This window comes from Pezoporus wallicus, unplaced genomic scaffold, assembly GCF_028554395.1.
Source record: "Pezoporus wallicus isolate ANWC-B61680 ecotype Strahan unplaced genomic scaffold, APGP_CSIRO_Pwel_v1 contig_12728, whole genome shotgun sequence".
NCBI classification, from domain to species: Eukaryota; Metazoa; Chordata; class Aves; order Psittaciformes; family Psittacidae; genus Pezoporus; species Pezoporus wallicus.
In genome coordinates this window covers 563880-579506 of record NW_026641132.1, presented here as the reverse complement: position 1 = coordinate 579506, position 15627 = coordinate 563880, and the positions used below count along the sequence as shown (strand labels likewise).

Below are 15627 nucleotides of genomic sequence, written 5' to 3'. Positions count from 1 at the left end.
TTTTGTCCAAGTTAGAGATGAGAGAAAGAGTTCACGTCACCAGGATTCAGTATAAATGAGTTCTCATGTGTAAATGTACATAGAGGGAAAAAGTAATGATTCGGAGAATGTGCTGGTGGGAAGAGTTAAATCCCTACTGAGACAGATGGAAAACCAGCACAGCAGTTCATGCTGCAGGAAGCAGCAGGTTCAAGCTTGGTTCAATCCAAACTCACTGGAAACCATGGAAGTTTTCAGCGCCTTGACAGGAGAGGGCTCTTGCCACTCACATACATGACCTGTAGCTCCTCAAGTTCACCTTCCTCTCGCCAGCATCTTTCCTTTCCATGCCCGGAGCCTGCACTGGCACATCCAGCTCTGCCGCTTGGACCTGGCAGCTTGAGATGAGCAAACTCACTTATGTTAATCAAGTAATTGGATCCCATTTGTCACACAAACACAACGTCTGGGCATTATACCCAGGACTACAACAACTGGCGCTCACTTGGCAAGCCCAAGCGCATAAATATTGCACCGGAAAGCCAGATTGTGCTTTAGTCTTTAGATCTTTAAAGATAATTAAACCAGCTAGTCATGAAAACAGTCTCTCTTCAGCTCCAGCACGGCCTTCTGTATTGCCGACTGCAAGTGCTAACTGACAAGTAGCATTTAAGCATGACAACGCAGAGGAGGCTTTTCACGCCGTGATGCAGGAGCCGGACTGTGTTTGCTGCGCGCCCACAAGCTGGGCTTCCCCGTTACCTCCTTGATCGTCAGCTCTTTACCCAATCCCTACCCTGATGGAGCAGGTTTGGGTTTCCCGGCCTGCAGCAGCAGCAGTCTCGGCCCCGTCGCGCCGCTCGGTGCCCGCTGCCGCTGGGCTCCGCCATGTCGCCGGTGCGGGCGGTGCTGGCGCTGCTGGCCGCCATCGCGGCCCCGGCTGCCGCCTACTTCGTCAGCATCGACGCGCACGCCGAGGAGTGCTTCCTGGAGCGGGTGCCGTCCGGCACGAAGATGGGGCTCATCTTCGAGGTGGCCGAGGGGGGCTTCCTGGACATCGACGTGGAGGTGAGGGCCCAGCGCCGCGGCTGAGCCGCGCCTGTTCCCCGCCGCCTGTGAGGTGGGGAGGCCGGGGCAGCGCCCGGTGTGGGGTGGACAGCGGTGGTCAAACCGGCCGGGCGGTTCCGTGCGGTCCCGGCTCGTTGCGGGGGGGCTCCGTGCGTGCTGACCGGGCCCCCCGCGGTGGATCGGGCGGTCTCGGAGCGGAAGAGGAGCCGCCTCGACGGGCTGCGTTTCCTAAGGCCGCTTGTGCCGTTCCTGCCCCCAGGGCTGTTCTCGGGAGGTTTCCTGCGTTGCCCGGCTCGGTATAGACTTGTCATGTTAACCGCTTTGGCGGGAAGAACGAACAGGATTCCTGTGTATAAAACCGCGTTGCTTGTGCTGCGAGCAGCGTGTCTCCCCTTGAATCGAAAGGCGTTGTCTTTAATCGGGGTGATTGCCATCTTGAGAGCTGTAGGTAAGTCCTTTTCCTCAGTGAGGCATCAGATCAAGAGAATAGTAAATAAGGATTCCTTTCGTCTTGGTGAGGAGCAGAGAGATGTTTGTTTGGGATAATTTAAACCTGAGAGAGTTGTTGCTGGCAGTGAGTATAACGGCTTCAAATGACACATGGCTCTTCCACGGGGCAGGCAGGAAGAGGAAGCTGAAATCCCATTCAAATGGCTCCCGTGGAAGCTCGGCAGCAGAGTTTGGCCTGATGAAATGGAAGGCTCAAAATAGCAGTGATGCTGAGCACTCATACTCAATGCAATAGCCCGTTTGGAATGGTCGCTGCAACAGTGCACAACTGTGTGCCTAAAGTAGCACCGATGTGTGGGAGAACGTCTTTTCCTTCAGACATCAGCAGTGAGGATTCTTCTGTAGCTGTTCCTTTAGCAAACAGCCAGGGCTGTATGTAACTTGTGGTTTACTTGTTCTTGACTGCTTCTTATCTCGCCTGTGTAATCTTGGACAGTGAGAGAGGCTTTTGTGTGACTTTCTTTACCAAGAAGTTTATTACAAAGAGTTACGTGCAGGAAAATGCATCACTGCCTTTGAGTTGTGGGAGGGAAGGTATGAAGAGTGCCAAACCAGATTACACATGGTGTTGGTCATTCTGACTGGGTGACTTCGGCACATGCATGCAGTGTTGTAAGGGTATATTTGAACCCACTGTATTTCAAATCAAACATATGACACTTTGTTTTCCCCAGATTACAGGGCCTGATAATAAAGGAATTTATAAAGGTGATCGAGAGTCCAGTGGAAAATACACGTTTGCTGCCCACATGGATGGAACTTACAAGTTTTGCTTTAGCAACAGAATGTCCACCATGACTCCCAAGATAGTGATGTTCACTATTGATATTGGAGAAGCTCCAAAGGGGCAGGACATGGAGACAGAAGGTGAGGAAGACTTCTGGAAAGGAATTAGCTCTGGCTTGGGAGCTATTCCCTACATGCATGGCTTCTGAACTTGAGTAGGAATCTCAGAATTGCTGTTTCTTCAGGCTCTCTAGTTAGCCGTTCTCTTGCACAGCTAAAATCTGGGTGGTTTTAGACCTCATTGTATGGTTTAATGCAAAAAATCACCAGAGAATCACTTGGCCATCTGCAGAAACGAATGCCTTCCTCCTTTAGTCTTTTCATTAGTTTCATTCTTCTGTTTCTAGTTTGCTCAGCAGTACCTAGGCTCCTACATGCCTTAGTTGAGCTCTTTGATAAATGTGCCAATATAATTTTTTTCTCTTAGCTGTATAAATGAGTGTTTTATCTGCAGCCTTTTGTCCTGCACTTGTGTTTATCTCTTACACTTTCCTCTAGGTGGTGGAGATACCTGGGATGGTATGTGTACTGCTTTTTGAAAGCTCATTAGCATCTTGTCTTTGGCATATGTTTATTCACTAACAGCTAACGTTTGCTTTTCTCTGTAACATTGGTTTGTAGCATGAGAATGTCTTTAATAATCTACATAGAAGGTCTGATTCTGAGCAATGCTGAGCACCTGCAAGCTTCCATCGAGAGGTTTATATACTTAGCAACACTTGGGATCAGGTCCTTGAACTGTCTCTGACAGTTTGTCTTAAGGAGGTGGGAGTTTGGGGTGAAATTAAACACTGAACATCCGAGAACATTGGATATTTTAGACTCTATTTGCTTTATATTGCAAAAGTGGATGTTGGGTAATCAAGGACTTCTGGGAGCAATAAGCTTCTTTTAGGTTATGAATTATCAGTAACGTTACAAGGGGAAACACTTGAAACTTGCCATTAGCTGTAAAAGAAATAAATGAATGTGGGTAACAAGTTATAAGGGTTTATTTAGCAATCACTAGCTAGGTAGGCAGTAAAGTCTTGTTTTCTATTTTGGCAAGTAAATAACTGTGCATTGAGTGCTTGATATCACTTAAAAAGTAACAAATCCCTAACTTTTGATTTATTCTTTTAAAGACTCAGTTATAGCTGTTATTGAGTCTGGATTGAGCTGCTGCAAAGAACATGAATGCAGCTTTTGTTTTTAAGGCACTTCTGGAGTGTATTTTTTGGAGTGGGTTTAAGCAGTCCTTGTGAGTGTAAATTCTTTTACTAATAAACTGCACTTACTGCAATGACCGTGAAAATAAGGGATTGATGATATTAGCAAAGTGAATGCGGTTTATACAGCTGTTAAGGGTTTAACTGTAACTTGTACGAGTGTTATTTTCTGCTCCTCTTTGACTGTTCCCCATGAGGTATGTATTTTGAAGAGCCTTATTTTCAGATTGTGATCTGAAACCATTTATAAATAAAGATGTAATAAGGCAGCTTCAAAGTCAGGTATGTCCCTTCAGTGGGAAATGTGTTGGGGTTTGTGACTTCATTTTAAGAGCTGATGGCCCAGGGCATGTTTGTGGGATGACATCTTGAACTTGGTGCTAGAAAACTTTGAAAGTGACTTGAATAACGTAAAAGGGGACAGTTCTGTGAGCATGAATGTACTTAAAAGATCCTGCGATTGACAGGCAAATTGCTAAATCTTAGCTCTCTGATCCTTCCATTTGCTGAGCTGTCTCAAGCTAGTTTTCTGTTATCGGTTTGATGTTTTCCTCCTCTTCTGCTTTCACAACACACCAGGACCTGAAGCCAGTCCTGCCCTCTTCCAGGCCCCTTTGGCATCGTTTCTGCTGAATGCTGTGCTTCAGCTAGACTGGAAGATCACAAGATGTGATATGTTGCTTCAGAAAGTGATCTCGTTTTGCCAGCATCATGATCTTAAGCTAGACTCTGTCATTCCATTTTTTTTTTTGCAAGCTTAACAACTAGGAAAAGCTGTGATGTTCAGATAATTTGCTTGGAATATGTTGGACAATATTGTCAAAATAGATACTAGTGTGTGGTATTGATTTTATGTGTTCTTATGTTCCATTTTTTTTTTGGAAGAGTATGCCCATATTGGAAATCAGTGGTCTGTACTGATTCTAAATCCTGTCTTGTGTTTTCTGGTCAGATGTGGAGGAAGATGCTTCCCCACTTACTAAATACCACAGGAACATGTTAGGAGAAGTGATGCTGTGAAAACTCAACTGTTCCTTTGCTGTAAGGGTAGAAAGTTTCAGCTGTACAGACTGCATTTTTCTGCCACGGGAAATGAAGTATTACCTATTCATAAATCCTAACAACTGTTTTTCTGTGTCAATAACACCTTTTCTGATGCTTCTGAAATTCTTCTGCAGCTCATCAGAACAAGCTAGAAGAGATGATTAATGAGTTAGCAGTGGCCATGACGGCTGTAAAGCATGAACAGGAGTACATGGAAGTTCGTGAAAGAATACATAGAGCAAGTACGTGTCTTTGATTTAAATGCTTTCTCCACTCTCAAGTGAATTTATAGAATGTGGCTTAAAGCAAGTCCATGAAAGCTGTTCCAGGAAAAACACTTAGACCAAGTTCTGAAGGCCCTGCCCCTACAATCCTGAATGTAGCTGGTGTTGCAATCGTCTGTAAGTTGGCTCACCCCTCATGTAATGAAGATTGTTGTGCCTGCCTAATTGGTGCAGATTCTCCAGTTCTTTGAATGGCGTGTTCATGCAGACGTGGGCAATGCTGGTTCCCAGAGATAGACTTTGGTTGAACTACTACTTCGTCCTTGAAGTAGGTGTGGCTTAATAACTGAGCCAAAATCTGTGTGAAATACTTCATTGAGATAGAGCAGAGCTACTGTTCTGTCCAAGTAAGGTGTGGTGAACTCCAGTCACAACTCTCACATTCTGACATACAGCTGTAAAGTGGGACTGAGAGCGCCAAGTGGCGCCTTAGGGGAAGCCCAGGGAGAATAATGGCAAGTATTTGTAATGTGAACACACAACATTATCCTAAAGCATTGGCCCCTCAGCTTTTTGAACCTACAGATAATCTGTTTGGAAGTTACAAGCTTCTGTCTGACCTCTTTGAAGGTGGGCAGAATAGAGGTGCTGCCATCTATGTCCAAAGCTGAGGTTGATTAAAACATCTGCTTGCATAGTAAGCTCTTTGGAAAAACACCCTCAGATCTCATCTCTCAAGTCTGCAGAGTCTTTCTAGGCCACTTGCAGTGATGTGATAGAAATACCTGCGGTTTATGTGCAGTGTTCTGATGACAAAATGTGTTTTAAATTTGTTTTAAATGCTTTGTTACTTACTGCTTCTTTTATTTCTTTTCTCCCCACAGTTAATGACAACACAAACAGCAGAGTGGTTCTTTGGTCATTCTTTGAAGCTCTTGTACTAGTTGCCATGACACTGGGACAAATCTACTATCTGAAGAGGTTTTTTGAAGTCCGAAGGGTTGTTTAAGAGTACTTTTCTGGTCCCGGATTTCAGTTCACTGTCTACCAAACATCCTGGTCACAAAAAGAGTCATTTACTTTCTGAACCCTCTTTACTGAACTGTAAAACTTACTTGCTTTTGTTCCTCCCTAGTTAAAAAAGAATTGGTTTTATATATCTTCTGTAGCATAAGCTGTGCTGAAATCTTGTCACTTGATTGGCATAACTTTTTTCACTTCAAATCTGCCTACTCTGTGTGCTAAGCAAGGTCCAAGCAAGCTGCAAATGCTGTAATCCACTGTAGTAACAAGCACCATTGATGTCTTTTCTAACTCTTTGCCCTGTTTTCATGAGTACTTGCAGTTCTACCTAAGGAAACGGTACAAGGCCCTAACATGACTGTTTTGCAAGTTTGACATCTCTAACCCTGCAATAGGTGTTAAAAATGGGAATAATCCCTTTTTTGCTTATTTAAACTGCCAAGAAGATTGGAAACTTTATTCTGATAATGAATAGAGGACGGATGACCACTTCAATCTAGTATTTGTGCCTAGTTGCTATTTAAAAGAGTCTTCAGTAACCACTCTTGATGTAATCATTACATCAGGTTATTCCCAAAGTTCTAAATTAACTAGTCAATATGAAACGGTATTTTATCCTCTCATGATCACATGTCCATCAGACGGTTTTGTTTTACCCTTTCACAGGTTTTATGTCAAAGCCAATTGTGTGCAGTGTCTTGGCAGACCATGGTTAACCCTTTGGTTTTTGCAGGCCCAAAGCTTAGATGGTTGGCGCCGATGGGGAACGCGTTCTTGTTCAGGAAACCTGGATTCCTGGTGCAAAAGGGTTAATGATTCTGGGAGTCTATTGCGATGCTATGCAGCCCTTGTCTTTAAGTTAAGGCAGCCTCTGCCCTTCTCTCACCCTGATGCTATAACTACCGGCGTGTTTTCTTTTCCAGGCACGTGTAGATTTGGTTTTGTACAAAGTTTCTTTCCTCGTTATCTGATGATTGGTTTAAAACGTAAAGCAGCGTCTGAGGTGGGTGCTGAGCCAGGATTACGTTGTGACTGATGTATATTAGTTGTAATCATTTTGGGGGGGGGGCGGGCTGGGGTCTTTTCCAGGGGGGAGCCTCTACAAGTAACACACAGCAGTTTTGTACGATTAATTTAAGATTTGTTACAGGTTTTCATGTTCCAGGTAAAGCTTTTCCAACCTCGGGCAAACACTTGCAGCAGTTCCTCAGAGAAGGTGGCTCTGACACCTTAGCGCAACTGTTGTGTGCCAATATTTTTTGTGTAGAACACGTCAAATTGAATTCAAAGGTGTACATTTAAAAATGGCTCGTGAAGGGAAATCTGACCCAGGTTCGAGAATAAACAAATTCTTTAAAAAAATAACCTTTTTTTTGTTTCTTTTTTATTTTATTTAAAGAAGTACCTTTTAACACAGAGCTTTTGTTAAGTATTTCTGAAGTTATCAGGAATTCATCCAAACTCCAGCGTGTGTTGTGGGCAAGTAGAAGAAATGGCAGCTGACTCTGAATCGACTGCTTTGCTGCTGGATTTCAAGCTGTTGTCACAGCCCTTCTGATCTCTGGTAGCAGTAATTCATAGCTTCCAAGATTGGTTTGGGATGAAGGGGTCTTAAAGCTCATCCAATTCCAAACACTGCTATGGGCACCTTCCACTAGAGCAGCTTGCTCCAAGCCCTTGTGTCCAGCCTGGCCTTAAACACGGCCAGGGATGGGGCAGCCACAGCTTCTCTGGGCACCCTGTGCCAGCGCCTCAGCACCCTCACAGGGAAGAGCTTCTGCCTAAGAGCTCATCTCAGTCTCCCCTCTGGCAGGTTCAAGCCATTCCCCTTGGCCTGTCCCTACAGGCCCTTGTCCCAAGCCCCTCTCCAGCTTTCCTGCAGCCCCTTCAGGCACTGGAGCTGCTCTCAGGTCTCCCCTTCAGGAGCCTTCTCTTCTCCAGGCTGCCCCAGCCCAGCTCTCTCAGCCTGGCTCCAGACCGGAGCTGCTCCAGCCCTGGCAGCATCTCCATGGCCTCCTCAGGGCTCCCTCCAGCAGCTCCACGTTCAACCGGGCTCTCCCCAGAGCGCAGCAGAGGGGGAGAATCCCCTCCGTCCTCTCCTGGCTCGGACGGGGCTCTCGCTGAGGTAAAATCCCCGGTCCCGGCCGCTTAAGGCGGCTGGCAGCGGAACCAAGGTGCTGCGGAGCGTGCTTCCGGGCGGCGCCGCCAGAGCCGGACCCGGACCCGGACCCCGGCGCTGAGAGGGAGCGGCCGCGCGGCGGACACGGCACCGGCGCCTGTCAAAGATGGAGGCGGTGACTGAGGGGAGCTGGGAGACGCTGCCGGTGGCGCTGAGCCCGGGCGTGCTGCGGGCGCTGCGGGAGCTCGGCTTCGCCCGCATGACCCCGGTGCAGGTGAGCGGCCGCTCCCCGCCGGGGAAGGGGGCACCGGGCGGCAGGGCCTGAGGGAGGGGGGCTCGGCCGCAGGTCGGAGCGCTCAGGCCTTCCCGCCCGTGGCTCCGCTGAGGTAATCCATAGCGCTCTGGGGCGCCCTGTGGGGGATTCGGCCTTGCGAGACCTACTGCCGCCGTCAGACTGCTCATGTGGTGCTTCTGCGTTCTCTTTGTTTCAGTCTGCGACCATTCCACTCTTCATGAGCAATAAGGATGTCGCTGCAGAAGCGGTGGGTGATTTTTTGCTGGTCTCTTCGCTGTTTGTTGTAGCTTGCATTGGGCTGAGGGAAGGCTGACGCTGCTTTCCCCCTCACAGGTCACGGGCAGTGGGAAAACGTTGGCGTTTGTAATCCCCATACTGGAAATTCTCCTCAGACGGGAAGAGAAGCTAAAGAAAATGCAGGTAAGATGAAGTTGCTCTGTCCTGGGTGTGTTTTAGTGGTGTGCCAGTGAGATTGGAGGTCTTCAGGGAAGACCTGTGGAAGATGGCACACACGTAAAGTGACGGTGTGTTCGGCTCCTGGGTATAACTAACAACGAACTGCTTAAAACTTGAGTATAAATATTGGGCTGCTTTCTGGGCACTTAGGTGCTTATTCGACATCATCAGAACATCAAAATGATTATCAAAACACTTTTCTGAGCTGTTAGAAAAATGGCTTAAAATACCGAGTACAAGGAGGTACTGCAAGCAAGTCTGAATGCTTTTGAGTGTCCATTAATTATACTGTATAGAGAACTTGCATTGTTGTTTGCTGTTAAATATCATTATTGGATTCTGCTCTTGATGCAAAGGCATTTTGGACACTGCTGGAATGCCTTTTTTGTGTATATTTTGTGTTATTCTGAATAGTGTATTTCTATGAAAATGATTTGTCTAAAACTAGGATCATAATTGTGGCTCATATTTACTTGAAAGGGAGAATTTTGCCCAAAACTTTCTTCTAGGCTGTTATTTTCCATACATTCCTGTTGGTTTTATGTGCAGGTTGGGGCTATAATTATCACACCAACACGAGAACTGGCTATTCAGATTGATGAGGTGCTGTCGCATTTCACAAAGCACTTCCCCAGGTTCAGGTGAGTGAACTTCAGGCTTGTCACAACCACTGTTCCTTTTCCTTTGGGCTTCTGTCATTCATAAACCAGTAAAAAATGACCAGAGTCTTTCTGTTTTCTGGTTTTAGTCAGATCCTTTTAATTGGGGGTAGGAATCCCATGGAAGATGTTGAAAAGTTTAAAGAACATGGGTGAGTTACTTATCAGTTATTTTTGTCATTGCCTTGCAGATGTGGCTTTCTCCTTGTCTGTAGGGTTTTCAGTTAGGGTTTTGGTCCTGCTGGTGCTGAAATTTGAAGGTACTGCTAAGTATGCTGAGGAAATGATGGATTCTTTCCCTTGAGGGAGGTGTGCTATCCTGAGACAATAGGAAAGGATCGTATGTGAAATCAGGGCCATGTATGTGCTGTTTGGGTGAAGGACAGCATGCTGTGTGGTGAGCTGAAAACTGTCTTCACTAAATATTTCAGTTCCTTCTTTCCTGTCAGTGTCATACTAGCAGTAGGCTCCAGTGAGGTGGGAGTCTCTGCTGGTGAATGTTTCTGAAGCTGGTGCTGATACTGAGGATGTTTTGAAGCAATTGTATTTTCTATGATGAAGCTTTTTGCACAGAGGAATCAAAGATTTCTCCTAGCTGGCAGTTCCTTTCCATAGTTACTGAATATATTCTAAACTTCTATTACCACAAGTGGTCTGCTTTCACTTGAGCATTGTTTCCTCTCAACTTACTGCCTGAAAGGCACTGACATCTGAATACAGTTAGAAGTGACAAATGAAATTGTTTTGTTGAAGAATGCAGTCAACTTTTGCACAGGTTTGTGCTGTGATAATGATGTTGGCAGATCCCCAAAGTCCTCGCCTTGCACAGTTACAAAACTGCTGTGTGTCTTGTTCACCAACAGTGGAAACATCATTGTAGCTACCCCGGGCCGCCTGGAGGATCTGTTCAGAAGAAAAGCTGATGGGCTGGATCTAGCAAGTTGTGTGAAGTCTCTGGATGTGTTGGTATTAGATGAAGCAGACAGACTTTTGGATATGGGCTTTGAAGCAAGGTATTGAAAGCATACATTCCAGTAACACTTTGGAAGTTTTAGATGAGTTCATATATGATTCATGTGAGCTTGGCCTGTGATGACCTCTAAAGTTAGATTTGTTCAGTTTTGTTCTTTTATCTCTCTTTGCTCCATAGACTACAGAAAGCAATTGCTGGGGGTGAAGAGAATCAGAAGGAGCAGATCTTTGATGAATACAGAGTTTAAAAATTCTTGTTTTCTGATGTATGTTAGCTTGATTATTTACACATCAGAATGCCTTAAAACACTTTAACAAATAAGCTTTGATGTCCCTTTTATCCTTCTCTCAAAGTTAGTTAGTTCAATAGAAGATTGGCACTTGATAATGAAATCTTACTTTGTTTGTAAACTCTTACTTCCAGTGGTTAAACTTCTTTTTTTGAGGGAAATCTGGGGACAATTATGTTCTACATGTGCTTATTTGCAGTTTAAATGCCATTCTGGACTTTATGCCCAAGCAGAGACGGACAGGTCTGTTCTCAGCAACTCAGACTCAAGAGGTGGAGAACCTGGTGAGGGCAGGTCTCCGGAATCCTGTCCGCATCTCGGTGAAGGAGAAGGGAGTGGCAGCAAGCAACACACAGAAAACTCCAACACGCCTGGAGAACTACTACATGGTGCGACCCCCTGCTTTGTGATGGTTTCTTGGTCTCTCTCCTTTTCTCCTGGCTCTATCCATAAGTCTTGCCCAGATAGGATCACATTAGTAGAGGAATTGGAAGTCTCCAAGATACAAAGCTTTTATAGGTTCTTCAAAGATCAATCACCAAGCCAAGGAGAAGGATCTAAATTAGCAACTGTGTTGTTTTCTGCTCTGTGAGTTTTGTTTGGCTGCTGTAACTCCAAACTGGCTGCAGCGCTGTAGTTCCTTGACCTGCTCCTAAGGAATGGGGAGAGATTTTGGCAATTGCTGAGGGATATTAGAGATACTGCTGCGGAAGGGGTGTTGTGGCTGGGGATGGGAAGACTGGGAGCTAAGTATTTGTTTATATTTAAAACAAGATATGTAAGTGTAATATTCTGCAGGAGGAACTATGGGAAAGATGATCAGTGTTAAGAAGTTACACCTGTAGTCATCTATCAGTGCACAGTGAATGGAGGAAACGGGCAGATTGCTTTGTATCGAGCCCATTTATTTACCTCTTTTTTCTTTTGAACTGTGCAGATCTGCAAAGCAGATGAAAAATTTAATCAGTTGGTGCATTTTCTGCGGCAGCACAAACAGGAGAAACATCTGGTCTTTTTCAGGTAATTCTGGGTTTCATCCTGAGAATCCTTTGGTGTTCTAGTACTTAAATTCCAGAGCTGTGCCTTGTGTTTGCAAGGACACAACTGTTTTAGAAGTGGTTAATTTTAATGGCTGTCTTGTACAGTATGGTGCCTAAAAAGAGTTTGATCATTGCTTCATGTCAGGATTTGGTTGAATTTTATTAAGCAAAACACAAATTTGAGATGCATTTTTAAAGGAAAGCATTAGAGATGATTATATGTTAATTATAAAAGCAATACACATGTAAATAAAAATAAGCCATAGTATATATTCTAGGAAGGTCTCTGAGCCTTGGAAATGCATCATATTCTCTCACCTTTATGTCTATCTGTATCAACACAGCACGTGTGCCTGTGTGGAATACTATGGGAAGGCTTTGGAATCCTTAATTAAACAAGTGAAAATAATGAGCATTCACGGGAAGATGAAACACAAACGGAACAAGATTTTTACTGAGTTCCGGAAGCTCCCGGGGTAAGGAAATGAGTAAGAAGCGTAATTCCCAGTAGCAGCAGAACTGCTTCAAGTAACATGTGGAAACTGTCAGTCTCTGAAGTCTTTTATTAAAGAGATGACTTTCAGCTGTGGTGGACACAGTGGTGATTCAATAATAGGACTTGTAACAGGGCACTGATTTTTCCTGGTGATGTAAATCCCATTCCTTTTCACAACGTAGTGTAGACTTTTAGTTGGTGAAAGCTGCAGATACCTTAGGTATTTTGTCTCCTTTCAAAACCCACGTTTTGTTGCTCATTCTCCAGTGTAGATGCAGAACACACGGCTGGGGGTGGGCTGGCTCTTTTCAAATGACAGTTTAATGAAACCATGCTCTTTCTTCTTCCTAGCGGCATTTTAGTTTGCACTGACGTGATGGCCCGTGGCATAGACATTCCAGAAGTACACTGGGTTTTACAGTACGACCCACCTAGCAGTGCAAGGTACAACTTCGGGTCTTAAGAACCTTCACTCAGCTTGTGGTCATGTTACTGTCTTGTTTGGATATAAATTGGGTACATGCAACAAAAGGCTCTTTTCCATGTATTTTAACTTCCATTGTTGTAATTCTCCCTACAACATGCTTACAGCTTGACACTAATGCAGATCCCCCTTGCTTTAGCCCTAACAATCCAGTGGGACTGCTACATGTCTCTCTTACCATTTTTTACTTAGTCCTCTTGGTTTAAGGCAAATGTATACAGCACTCTGTATTTTAATTCCACAAGATTTGCCCTTTTGCTGCCTATCACTTCCAAACCAGGCTGAGGTCCTCCTGTAAAGTCTTCTCTGTGTTGTTTCAGTGCCTTCGTGCATCGGTGTGGTAGAACAGCACGGATCGGCAACGTCGGCAGCGCGCTTGTGTTTTTGCTTCCCATGGAAGAGTCTTACGTTAACTTTCTCTCAATCAACCAAAAGGTTAGTAGACTTATTCTAATCCAAGGCAGGAAAGAGCAAGGGGACAGAGTCACTGATGGGAGTTTAGGTTCAGAATTGTAGAACTTAGGGGGATATGCATAGGTAACGCACAATTAAGAAAAGACAAGAGTGGCTTTTCTGATGTATTTTAGCATATGCTCTATTCTTGATTATCATTATTTACACATGAGAATGGCTTAAAACACTTTAACAAATAAGCTTTGATGTCACTTTTGTCTGTCTCTCAAATTAGTTCAATAGAAGATTGGCAAATACCTGTTAGAACAGGACTGCTCACAGTGTTACTGTAGGATAGATAGGAAAGGCTTTTTGTTTCAAAGGGTGTGTAGATTGAGCACTTCCAGAAGGACAGCACTGGTTAAACACTCCTGCCCACAGCAGTGTATACACTGCACCCTCCACACTGTATAACTCTGATAACTTCATGTTTTTGTGGGATTAATTGTAAACCTTCTCTGGAGCCTGCTAATGAGAACAGAGCTTGATAAGGGTGAGATGAGCTTGTGGCCTGTCTCCAGCTGTGGTGTGTGAACTGCTCTGCTGGGATAAGACAAGGGTGTGTGGGGCTGAATGCTGAACTCATGTCGAAGTGATCACATAGAAGGGGACTCAGAGCTGACTGAAGATCAGCAGGGGAAGAAGCGTGTGTTCAAAGCTTCACAGCGCATTTTAAAACATTCCACTGAACTCTTCCTTTGGTTTTGTGTTTCTTGTCTGGTTTTCAGTGTCCCATGAAGGAAATGAAACCACAGACAAACGTGTTAGATCTTCTCCCCAAACTGAAGTCAATGGCTCTCGCTGACAGGGCAGTGTTTGAGAAGGGGATGAAAGCGTTTGTGTCGTACGTTCAGGCTTATGCCAAACACGAATGTAATCTCATCTTCCGAATAAAAGGTAATTCCCAGCAGGGGCTGGCATCTGCTCCTGCTCTTTTCAGAACAGTATTTGGTTTGGGAAAGAACAAAGTGTTACTGTCCACAAGCCTCACCTCCTGGTTCCTGGTGTCAGATTTACTTCCTGCAGCATCAGATTGTGATGAAACTCCCATTTTCCCAAGCAACTTGTTTCTCATGTTTTAAAGAGACATAATTTATGGCATAAGCAAAAATAAAAGTGATTCAGTATTGTTACTACTATCAAGTCTAGAATGCAAACAATACAATAAGATAATGTTTGGGGTTTTCTAATTGTGACTTCCTAAGTTAAACTATCTTTTTATCCAGTGGGAAACTGACTTTATAATCCTTACTTTCATAGATCTGGATTTCGCAAGTCTTGCCAAAGGTTTTGCATTGTTAAAAATGCCAAAGATGCCTGAACTAAGAGGAAAATGTTTTCCAGACTTTACTCCAGTCACTGTTAATACAGACTCCATTTCATTTAAGGATAAAAATAGAGAAAAACAGAGACAAAAGCAATTAGAACAACAAAGAAAAGACAGAGAGGAAAACGGAGGGAAAAAGAAATTCATAAAGAACAAAGCCTGGTCAAAGCAGAAAGCCAAGAGGGAGAAGAAAAAGAAAGTAACAGCTAAAAGGAAGCATGAAGAGGTAAATTGTGTCCATTCTATTGAACTGCCTGTGATCACTGCAGCATAGGGACATACTTCCAATTGCAGAGCATCTGGGGATCTTAGTTTGATATAGCTGAAGAATGTAAAGTAACTTTTTAGGACCATTACAGGCAAACCTTATAAAAAATATGGTAGCTTCTTAAAGCCAAACACTAAAACAACTTCTCAGCACTCTGATGCTGATCAGTAATGCTGCCTGCAGAGGTAGCATAGCTTTTTCTTTCTGTAAGGTCCAGCAGTATGGCACAATAGTGGACAGTACTTCGTTTGGGGGTTTAATTTGCTTTTTTTCAATTCTCAACAAGAATAACTGAGAGTTAGGTGGTTTTCTAGGTATAAATCAAGTATTATTTCCTACTTGGATAGTTCTGGTATATCAGAGTTGTAAATTTCTCTTGTGTTTAGCTGTATGCAGTGAAAACCTTTTGGTGTGTGTTTAATTAGTGTTGTGCTTAATTTGTTGGTTTTCACCTGCCAACAGGGCTCTGATATTGAAGATGAGGATATGGAGGAGTTGCTGAATGACACAAGACTCTTGAAAAGATTAAAAAAGGGGAAAATCAGTGAAGAAGAATTTGAGAAGAGACTAACAAGCAGCAAGAGTAGGCTGAAAGCAGGAGCTGTTGCTGACTTAGAGTCTGAAGGTTGACAGTTACTCTGACCACGCTTTTACATTAAAATACTGCCTATTTCAATAAAACTGGATTTTTATAACAAAACACTGATGCAGAGAACAGAATTGATCTAATCTCTTCATAAGAGACCTGGAGCCCACAAGGACAAACAGAGAAGCCTGCAGCTAAGAGAACTGCTCTCACGTGGTGTGGCCAAAGCTGCAGGTTGCCATTAGCAGCCTCGTGCCCGTTTTCGCTTTGCTTTTTTCAGGTATGTACCCCAGAGCAGTAAGTAGCAGCACACCTCACAATGAGGCTGAATCCACCTTAA

General features: G+C 44.2%; 2 protein-coding genes across 4 annotated transcripts; both read left to right on the top strand.

Annotated features, from left to right (window-relative positions):
- The first annotated feature begins 833 nt into the window (after positions 1 to 833).
- TMED2 (transmembrane p24 trafficking protein 2) lies at positions 834 to 7208 on the top strand. Of its 2 annotated transcripts, XM_057422068.1 has the most exons (5): positions 834 to 1047; positions 2232 to 2424; positions 2842 to 2862; positions 4730 to 4837; positions 5704 to 7208. In XM_057422068.1, exons 1-5 carry the CDS (start codon positions 868 to 870, stop codon positions 5826 to 5828), a joined length of 627 nt encoding a protein of 208 aa, XP_057278051.1. In that variant the 5' UTR covers positions 834 to 867; the 3' UTR covers positions 5829 to 7208. The 2 variants fall into 2 exon arrangements, with proteins under 2 accessions (XP_057278051.1, XP_057278053.1); XM_057422070.1 differs by lacking the exon at positions 2842 to 2862.
- An 866-nt stretch (positions 7209 to 8074) lies between these two features.
- On the top strand, positions 8075 to 15401 carry DDX55 (DEAD-box helicase 55). 2 transcript variants are annotated; one of them, XM_057422054.1, is made up of 14 exons: positions 8075 to 8235; positions 8453 to 8503; positions 8590 to 8676; positions 9262 to 9353; positions 9461 to 9523; positions 10235 to 10384; positions 10833 to 11022; positions 11571 to 11653; positions 12018 to 12149; positions 12521 to 12613; positions 12974 to 13088; positions 13835 to 14003; positions 14367 to 14659; positions 15164 to 15401. In XM_057422054.1, exons 1-14 carry the CDS (start codon positions 8128 to 8130, stop codon positions 15329 to 15331), a joined length of 1794 nt encoding a protein of 597 aa, XP_057278037.1. In that variant the 5' UTR covers positions 8075 to 8127; the 3' UTR covers positions 15332 to 15401. The 2 variants fall into 2 exon arrangements, with proteins under 2 accessions (XP_057278037.1, XP_057278038.1); XM_057422055.1 differs by lacking the exon at positions 8453 to 8503.
- Positions 15402 to 15627: the final 226 nt, after the last annotated feature.

What these genes read in the sequence shown, in the direction of transcription:
- TMED2 (XM_057422068.1), top strand. Translation starts at nt 868, where the DNA reads ATGTCGCCGGTGCGGGCGGTGCTGGCGCTGCTGGCCGCCATCGCGGCC. An exon ending in GCAGGACATGGAGACAGAAG is followed by an intron (nt 2,425 to 2,841) that starts GTGAGGAAGACT and finishes ACTTTCCTCTAG; the next exon opens with GTGGTGGAGATACCTGGGAT. An exon ending in TGAAAGAATACATAGAGCAA is followed by an intron (nt 4,838 to 5,703) that starts GTACGTGTCTTT and finishes TTCTCCCCACAG; the next exon opens with TTAATGACAACACAAACAGC.
- DDX55 (XM_057422054.1), top strand. Translation starts at nt 8,128, where the DNA reads ATGGAGGCGGTGACTGAGGGGAGCTGGGAGACGCTGCCGGTGGCGCTG. An exon ending in GCCTGGAGAACTACTACATG is followed by an intron (nt 11,023 to 11,570) that starts GTGCGACCCCCT and finishes TGAACTGTGCAG; the next exon opens with ATCTGCAAAGCAGATGAAAA. An exon ending in AAACATCTGGTCTTTTTCAG is followed by an intron (nt 11,654 to 12,017) that starts GTAATTCTGGGT and finishes GTATCAACACAG; the next exon opens with CACGTGTGCCTGTGTGGAAT.